Below are 9,650 nucleotides of genomic sequence, written 5' to 3'. Positions count from 1 at the left end.
GGTGGTGTTGGTGGTGTTGGTGGTGGTGTTGGTGGTGGTGGTGTTGGTGGTGGTGTTGTTGGTATTAGGGACTCACGGTGTTCAGTGCCGGTGATCTGGGCCAGGATTCGGAAGGAGCGGGACTGGGTGGTGCCACTGCGGGGACGCCAGTCCTCTGTGTCTTCCATCAGGCGCTTCTTGCTGGCGTCTCCATGGGAAGGCACGTGGTAGAACTCAATGTCTGTCTCCAGAATGGGCTTCCTAGGAACCCTGCATGTGACACAACAGAGCAGAGCAGGAGACATCACTACAGTTTCTCTTCCCTTCTAGAGGAGAGGAGTACTTTATTGATGCCAAMTTGGGAAATAGTTTTATCACGACAAACATCATGAATGATTACAAGGACCGATAACGCCAACACATTTGACCACTCCTTGTACCTTTTAGGTGGAGTTGTCCTTGGAGAGAGAGAGAGACAGCATATATGAAAAAGAAAAGTACCAAAAAGTTAAGGAATATGAAAAAGTCTGATATAAAAAAAAGTATTTGTGTTGTGTGAAGGAGTACTTACTTCAGAATGCTGTGTGGTCCACTAGTGGGATGGAAAGAGGAGGGGATAGTGAACAACCAGAGAAATAAAGGTACAAGGAGAATGAAACGCAGGTAAACAACGAGACTCAAGACAGTAAAGTACATATAAAGGAATAGTACACTAAAAAACAATATTTTAGTATTGTGTTCATTAGTCCACTGTTAATACAACCCCCCCCCCCCCCAAATGGTGAATGTCAGAAGTCAAGGTTTCAAAATAGAGCACTTTCAGCACAAAGATAAAACTGTTATGATGATTCAAAATGCATCATTTAATGCTAAATGTGAACAGGAACGTTGAGTGATGATCATCAAGCAAGGCTTTGAGAAAATGGTGTAAGTCATTGTCAACTAGAATTATTTTGTATAGTGTGGAATGGCCACATGCTACCATGTCTATCTATTCATATATCTGAAGCATACATAATGACAATCGAATCTTCCAGTGTGAATGAGAGAAACAAACGGACTCAACTCAAGAGCCTCTGTGAGAATATATTTATATACCGTGTTTGCTTATCGAAAGTGCAGTGCAACGGGAGGATTTTTKTATTTATTTTTATTAGTCCACCACAAGGTGGAGCCATTTGCTATCTCTGCTCGTTCAAGCTACCAAGGCTCGTATTCACAAAGTGTCTCAGAGGATAGGATCAGGTCCCCCCGCTGTCCATGTAATCATATTCATTATTAACTAAAACTCTTACTCCGAGACACTTTTTGAATACAGGCCCTGACTTAATTATTTGGTTGGCCATACATTTAAAAAATAAGATGAAATATGTTCTGTGCATTTCAGTATAAATCCAATAATTTCAGTAGAATGAGGGAAGAGTAGGCTGGTTGTGGTTTAGAGAAAATAGAAAGTCTATTGTGAAATGGAGAGTTTCTCTGCCCATGGTTAGTGTTCCTGCGTGTTGCAGAGGCAATGATGTACCGTATGATGCAGGGAGTTGACAGGCCCAATGCTAATAAGCTGTCAATAAATCAAGACCTCTCTGTCTCCACACACACACACACACACACACACACGCACACGCACACACACACACACACACACACACACACGCACGCACACAGGCACACACGGACAAAGACATAGTTGAGATGGACTGCTGCATGCGTATACACAAGTCTTTGAAAGGATTGATTTATTAACAGGTTCTGACAAATGCCTGTCAACACTTCCTATCTGGGTGGGTGATGTTCAGCCCGTGTCAACGCTGACGCTTGAGTGTGTGTTTCTATGTGTCAGCGTGTCAGCGTGTCTGCAATTATATATGACCCTGTGTGTGTCCATATGTTTGTATGCACACATACTGTATGTGTTTGGGTGTGTGTTCTTGTACGTGTGCGTGTGTGTGTGTGTGTGTGTGTGTGTGTGTGCGTGTGCGTGTGCGTGTGCATGTGTGTGTGTGTGTATGTGTTGCATAATGTAACATAGTAGCTTGCGAGTAAACATGTGCACTGCTCCCTGAAGTAACAGGCAAACTTCTATAGAATGGCCCTATGTGAGCAGGAAGTACACTTACAGGTTAACTTGTTAATTTCCCTGTAGTATAATGGTTGGTATATACACTTACATAGGTTAACTTGTTAATTTCCCTGTAGTATAATGGTTGGTATATACACTTACACAGGTTAACTTGTTAATTTCCCTGTAGTATAATGGTTGGTATATAAACTCCACCCTGGTTAGGTAGGTAGTAGTGTATGTGCATGCCATTACATTATGTCAATAGCACTACACAAACCAACCGTATTACACGCGCACACACACACACACACACAGACAGGCAGGCACGCAGACAAACAAGCACACACACACCACACTTGCATGCTATACACACGAACTTTGTCACAGGATTTGCTGGCTGTAGAGTGAAGGAAGGGAGAGAGCACATGGTTGATTTTCTCATATGGAAAAGAGAGTATTAAACCTACCCAGATAGACAGTATTAAACCTACCCAGATAGTCAGTATTAGACCTACCCTGATAGTCAATATTAGACCTACCCAGATAGACAGTATTAAACCTACCCAGAAAGACAGTACTAAACCTACCCAGATAGACAGTATTAAACCTACCCAGATAGACAGTATTAAACCTACCCAGATAGACAGTATTAAACCTACCCAGACAGACAGTACTAAACCTACCCAGATAGACAGTAATAGACCAGTGGGTGACAAATCAACAACCCCTCTGAAATGAAAGGCACACAACCACATGCACTGACGGCACACACATGCAGGTATTTCACCTGAATCTCTCCCAGGTGTAATTTCCCTTAGGTACAGGTGTAGGATGATCTTTCCCTCCCCTAATCCTAACATCAACTGTTAGTGGAGAAAATGCAACCACTTGACTAGGGAAGAATCCATCTAGTCAGGTGAAGATGTCCAGTGTCCAGCTTAAAAGGATACTTCGGGATTTTATCTTCTTCCCCAGAGGCAGATTAACTAGTGGATACCGTTTTTATGTCTGTGTCCAGTATGAAGGTAGTTAGGGGTAGTGTTGCATGCCAATGCTAACTAGCGTTAGCGCAATGACTGGAAGTCTATGGGTATCTGCTAGCAAAATCAATGGATCGAATCGAAAGCTCTGATCAAAGTCAGATAATCTGCCACGWGTAAATATGTTGAGGATGTTTCCCAATCATGAGGAGTTGAACTTCTGCTCTACTTCCCTATGTTACAGAGTCAGTCGGACAACAACACAGTCTGTCTAACACGGTCGGACAACAATATAGTCCAACACAGTCAAGCAACACATCCTAATGGTACGTGCACATTGTCCAGTTCACATGTCCTATATAGGACCAGTGGACCAGTGTAGATTACATATTTACAGCACCACGGTGCTAACAGCTGTGCATTATTAGGACACACTCACTGATAGGAGCATAAGATGGCCTCCATCCCAAATGGCACCCTATTCCCTACATAGTGCATTAGTTTTGACCAAAGCCCCATCAGCCCTGGTCAAAATTAGTGCACTACACTCTAAGAAAAAAGTGTTCCAAAAGGGTTCTTCGGCTGTCCCCATAGGAGAACCCTTTCTGGTTCCATGTGGAACCCTTTCCATAGAGGAATGGAAGAATGGTTCTAATTGGAACCAAAAGGGTTCTACTATGGGGACAGCCGAATAACCATTTTAGGTTCTAGATAGCACCTTATATTCTAAGAGTGTACAAAGGGAATATGGTGCCATTTGGAACGCAGAGACGGGATCAGACGGGATCAGACGGGATCAGACGGGATCAGATGGGATCCATCTGAGCCTGAGGAGAGACTGGCGGAGAGAATTAAAGCATTACTGGGAGATCTGAATCACAACCTGAGCAGAGTTACTGGTGTGGCTGGAAGGAGAGAGAATGAGAGAAACCAGGAAGAAATCAATCTATCTGACTGTCTCTTTCTGACTGACTGTCTGACTGACCTTTCTGACTGTCTGTCTGATTGACTGTCTGTCTGACTGACTGTCTGACTGACTGACCTTTCTGAATGACTGACTGACTGACCGTCTGACCTTTCTGACTGTCTGGCCGAATCACTGTCTGACCTTCTGACTATATGACTGTCTGACTGACTGACTGACCTTTCTAACTGACTGACTGACTGACTGTCTGACTGTCTGACTGACTGACCTGACCTTTCTGACTGACTGACTTTGCCTGACTGACTTGACTGTTCTGCTTTCTGACTGTCTGACTGTCTGACCTTTCTGACTGACTGACTGTCTGACCTTTCTGACCGTCTGACCTTTCTGACCGTCTGACCTGTCTGTCTGTCTGTCTGTCTGTCTGTCTGTCTGTCTGTCTGTCTGTCTCTGTCTGTTCTGTCTGTCTGTCTGTCCTGTCTGTCTGACTGACTGACTGATTGTCTGACTGTCTGTCTGAGTGTCAGGACCAACGTGAGCCGGATCATCCAGACAGTCAAGTCAGTCCGTAGTCAGACATGTGTCGGCTAAGCAGCAGAACAGCTGTCTGGGGTTTAATGCCAACATGGCTCCAGCAGATGTGTTGTAGTGACTCTGATACAGATAAACAGAGTTGTTGGTAATGGTAAACAGAGTTCAACAATCTCCATGTTATCACCACCACTGTACCTTCTGGTTGTATCTTCTGTGATAAGGCTTTTCTATTCTGAATGGGTATGTGTGCCACTTTGACAGAACAGCGCCAATAAGCTTGTGGAATAGTAGGGTGTTTATAGAGTGTCATATTCTGGGTAATATGATTTTGGGGACAAGCAGGGAAACAGAGACGCCCTCTGGATCCTGTCACCCGGGGCTAGAGGTCACATAAGACCACCTTGTGTGTGTGTGTGTGTGTGTGTGGTGTGTGTGTGTGTGGTGTGTGTGTGTGTGTGTGTGTGTGTGTGGTGTGTGTTGTGTGTGTGTGTGTGTGTGTGTGTGTGTGTGTGTGTGTGTGTGGTGTGTGTGTTGTGTGTGTGTGTGTGTGTGTGTGTTGTTGTGTGTGTATTTATCTATGCCTGTGTGTGTGTTTTTTGACAGCTTGATGTATCGACAGCTCATTTGCACACAGCCAAACATCAGGCTCAACCTAGACGGTAAAGCTTTCTTCCGACAAATGGTAAGTTTAGGAAAAGCTCCCCACCATCAACCTCATTAAGCCTTCCATACTGCACCATACAGTAAACAGATAGGTTACTGCAGGCTAAAAATATGCACAGGCGTCAAAGTATCTCCTCTAGCCTTGGACTCACAGAGGAAACGGGGGTGTGTCACGGACTTGTCGGAGATTAGAGAAAGACAGAAGACAGAGACAGACAGACAGACAGACAGACAGACAGACAGACAGACAGACAGACAGACAGACAGACAGACAGACAGACAGACAGACAGACAGACAGACAGAACAAGACAGACAGACAGACAGCAGACAGACAGACAGACAGACAACAGACGACAGACAGACAGACAGACAGACAGACAGACAGACGACAGACAGACAGACAAGACAGACAGACAGCACTAGACAGACAGGAGGAGATGGAGAAGTAGGGGGAGAAGAAAAACGAGACAAAATGTCCGGATTGTTTTGCTACTGTTCTACTTGTATGTACTGTGTACAGCCAATGAGTAACTAAACTATTACTAACTACACAAAACATAAACATAGTCCTTCCCCACGCCTAAATCTGGCGTTGGTGCCTGTACCTTGTGGTTTCACAATAATATTTCCAGTACTGGGAAAGTTTGACCTTATTTACTTGAAAACACTAAAAACAAAAACAGCTTTTTTGCTTTAGTGCCTCAGTGCCAAAACACGTTTTAACCCAAACCACCTATACCCTGACAAGTTCAATACCTAAACGTGACTGAACCCTGACCATAATGTCATACCTAAATACCTGAACCCTGACAAGTTCAGACTAAACCACCTGAACCTGACAAGTTCAGACCTAAACACCTGAGCCCTGACAAGTTCATACCTAAACCACCTGAACCCTGACAAGTTCATACCAAACCACCTGCACCCTGACAAGTTCATACCTAAACCACCTGACCCTGACAAGTTTCATACCAAACCACTGAGCCTGACAAGTTCATACTAAACCACCTGAACCTGACAAAGTTCATACCTAAACCACCTGAACCCTGACAAGTTCATCACCAAACCACCTGCCCCTGACAAGTTCATACCAAACCACCTGCACCCTGACAAGTTCAGAACCCAAACCACCTGAACCCTGACAAGTTCATACCAAACCACCTGCACCCTGACAAGTTCAGACCCAAACCACCTGAACCCTGACAAGTTCAGACCGGCACGTTGAACACGAGCAGTACCAACTAAACAGCTTCAACACCTTCATTGTTAATTTAGTAAAATTACTCCTACATTCCAAATGGCACCCTATTCTCTTTATGGTTTGATACTTTTGACCAGGGCCCATAGGATAGTGTACTATATAGGGAACTGGGCGCCATTTGGAACGCAACCTCTATCTCAACTGATTTACACCTCAAATAGTTCTGTTGATCATCTAAAACTGTCTGCAACAACACCCAGTAGGCTACACACGATGGTGAAAAGTTCATATTAGATGACTGTTGTTTCTGAACTTTACGGTTTCACTGTGGTAGCAGGCCACTATACGATCCAATGAGAACTCACATGTCCACATTCAATCTGTCATATCATATTATAGTACCGTAGCTACTGTAACAGAAAGGTCATTCACAGTGACACACAGTGCTGTACATGATGGACCCAACCTCTTAATCCTTAACCATGGTTTAACCCCAGTTTCATACTAAGACTAAGATGTTCCAGAGCAACATCTCTCCATTGGACCCAGGTGAGGGAGGAAGGGAGGAGGAGTAAAGGGGGGAGGAGCCTGTTAGTGCCACTCACCCGTTCAACTGCACAGCTCCTCCCTGGCTCTCCGTTAGGCCCCGCCTCTGGCCCATGGCCACCTCGCAGGCGTTCTCGTTGGAGTAGAGGTTGAAGGGCGTGTTATAGACAGAGGGCTGGGGTGCGGCAGGGAGGGAGGGGGGTGAGGAGCAGGACGAGAAAGGGAAGAGGAGCTGGGGTGGAGGAGGAGGAGTGCGGGCCAGGGTGGCGGGGGTGAAGGCAGAGGATGCAGAGGGAATGAAGGCGGAATGGGGGGAGCGTGCGATGGGGTAGTCCCTGTCCTCTCCCCCGCAGCCCCCAAAGGGCCGGGCAGTTTTGTTGTGTGGCGCGCTGGGGGTAAGACTGGTGGGCTCAGTGGGATGGTGGTGGGGGTGGTGGCTGATAATTGCCACAGGCTTAATGATGTCTGATGGCTCGACCTACATGTTGGAGGAAAGGCATGCAGGATGTATCAACACAACAACACATGCAACACTGATGTTTCCACAGCTCTCTTAGAAACCGCCAAAAAAGCACTTTGTAAGGGGACTTATCTTAACCAAGTCAAAGATTACTGTATCGTTCCGCCCTTTCGCTTAGAAATCGTTAAAATACTAAATTATCCCTCTGAGAAGAGAGAAGCATCAGTTTTTATTTTATTTGAACTGAAACCATAAAAACAATGGAACAACTAGGCAACTACTGTATTAAAATGGAACAACTAGGCAACTACTGTATTAAAATGGAACAACTAGGCAACTACTGTATTAATATGGAACAACTAGGCAACTACTGTATTAAAATGGAACAAAATAGAATGACTTTACAAATGGTGGTCTTGTTCCCAGCATGCAACACAGATGTTGTGTGACATCATTTCAGAGGGGCCCAATTTATGCAAAGACATTCAATATCAATCAAATTAACTATGTTCACTTTTTTTACAGTAACTGGCAGGAATACCAATGTTGAATCAGATATTTTGTTAGGTCTATACCTGGCTTAAAGGGGGAGAGAATCAMATTGTCTGTGATAAACATACGTACCTTCGGGGCCACGGGAGGTTTCGGGATGGTGGAGGCTCTGTGAAGACGAGAAGATAATTAAGAAGTGGATATACACGCTTGTAGCACGTTGTCTAGGRTACATTGGTGACATCACAACTTCCCTGAGATATAATGCCAATTTTCACTCACAGAGTGACAGATTAGTATCTTGCTCTGTCAGCTAAAAACGGCTGGTGTTGAGTGGTGTGTGTTGTTGTGCAGAAGGTTGTGAGTTTGAGCCCCACTCGGATCAGAACAGAATGCCCTTCGTTACTAATACGCCAGCATTATCAGCCATGAACACACCAAATCATGTGTCAATGTAACTTTGTCCACATTGCAAATGTGATACACAGAACATGAAAACAGAGTCACACGTAGCTTTACTAGAAAGTGTCTGTTTTCAATATGTAATGCCTCAGTTGCATGTTGTCCCCATTGCGGCAGACATTAGACCTGCCACAGTTGAGTAGCACTCGTGATGTTCCCAAGAGAATTCTGTTCTGCTAAGATCATCTTTTAATTTTGGGGGGAGTTGAAATAAACCCCGGCAATTATGAGGGAAACATTTTGACTTGAGCTTTGAATGGAGCGCAAGAGGCAGTTGCTGAGAGAGAGTTTGTTGTCATCGAACTTGGCAGCATCCAAAAGTGATCCCTGTCCGTGGATTACAGACACAAAGAGCATAGGTCACATTAGATGCCAGCTGTTGAAAGTCTATTAAAGCCACCCCATCTATTTGATACCAATGAATCTGGTGCCCTGAAGAGACTGGCCAAAGCTGGCCCTCAGAGACATTTCAATGCCAGCAGCTAGATTAAACATTCTAGAACATCTCAGTCACCATAAACCTTTCCAGAAAGGTTTCCCTGACCGTCTCTGACCCCCTCCTGTGCTTACAGCCTCTTCACTTGACCAAGGTTCCCTTGTAAAGAGGTCTTCTAAGCTCAACGGGAGAAGACATAAAGGGTAAATAATTGCAGTTTCAAGCTGAAAGACCCTCTCTTGTAATGACCAACTTATTATTATAACCAACTTTGAACAGTCAACTTGTGACTTTGAAATGTAGACAAAATGTAATGTAAAAAGAGTTGCGCTCGCTTAAGCTAATGAGCTAAKGAGCTAATGAGCTAATCACCATCAAGCTTGACATAAAGCAAAAACGGACGCAAGAACAGGTCTCAGTAAATTTAGCAGCCATTGGCTGCTTACCTGGGGCCCCCTATGTTAAGCCATTAGAATATCCCTCTGTCTGGGCTGTGTTACATGGGACATAATTTAGAGGAGATATGATAGCCTATTAATCATACACTCCCACATCTCCCCTGTCCTGCCTGGGGACAGCTCAGCATCCCAGAGCATAACCAAAGTGCTCTGACACCTTGGCATTCATCTCTCTTCAGGCCGGGGTGAAGTTTCCCGTAGGTACAGATCTAGGATCAGCTTCCCCTCCCACAATCCAAACCTTGATCATTAGTTGGGGGAAATGCAAAACTGACCCAAGATCAGCGTCTAGGGGCAACTTCACCTGACACCTCGGCATCCATCTCCCTCCCACAGCGCTTTCTGACCTGTGGATAGATTAGCCATCTCAATCACACCCCACAGCTTGCACAAGCCCCTTCACAGGTCAGCCTATGGGAATGTGTTAGAGTCAGAGAGAGAGGGGGGG

General features: G+C 44.9%; 1 protein-coding gene across 1 annotated transcript in view; it reads right to left on the bottom strand.

Annotated features, from left to right (window-relative positions):
- The window catches only part of pdlim5a (PDZ and LIM domain 5a), an 88,147-nt gene that overhangs the window by 37,231 nt on the left and 41,266 nt on the right, over nucleotides 1-9,650 (bottom strand). The window contains 5 exon segments of the mRNA XM_070446860.1: nucleotides 77-249; nucleotides 420-437; nucleotides 551-571; nucleotides 6,954-7,372; nucleotides 7,979-8,015. Coding sequence (XP_070302961.1) covers nucleotides 77-249; nucleotides 420-437; nucleotides 551-571; nucleotides 6,954-7,372; nucleotides 7,979-8,015 — 668 coding nt within the window.

The sequence above is a fragment of the Salvelinus sp. IW2-2015 genome, linkage group LG15 (genome assembly GCF_002910315.2).
Source record: "Salvelinus sp. IW2-2015 linkage group LG15, ASM291031v2, whole genome shotgun sequence".
In the NCBI taxonomy this organism is placed as follows: domain Eukaryota; kingdom Metazoa; phylum Chordata; class Actinopteri; order Salmoniformes; family Salmonidae; genus Salvelinus; species Salvelinus sp. IW2-2015.
This window is presented reverse-complemented; position numbering and strand designations above follow the sequence as displayed.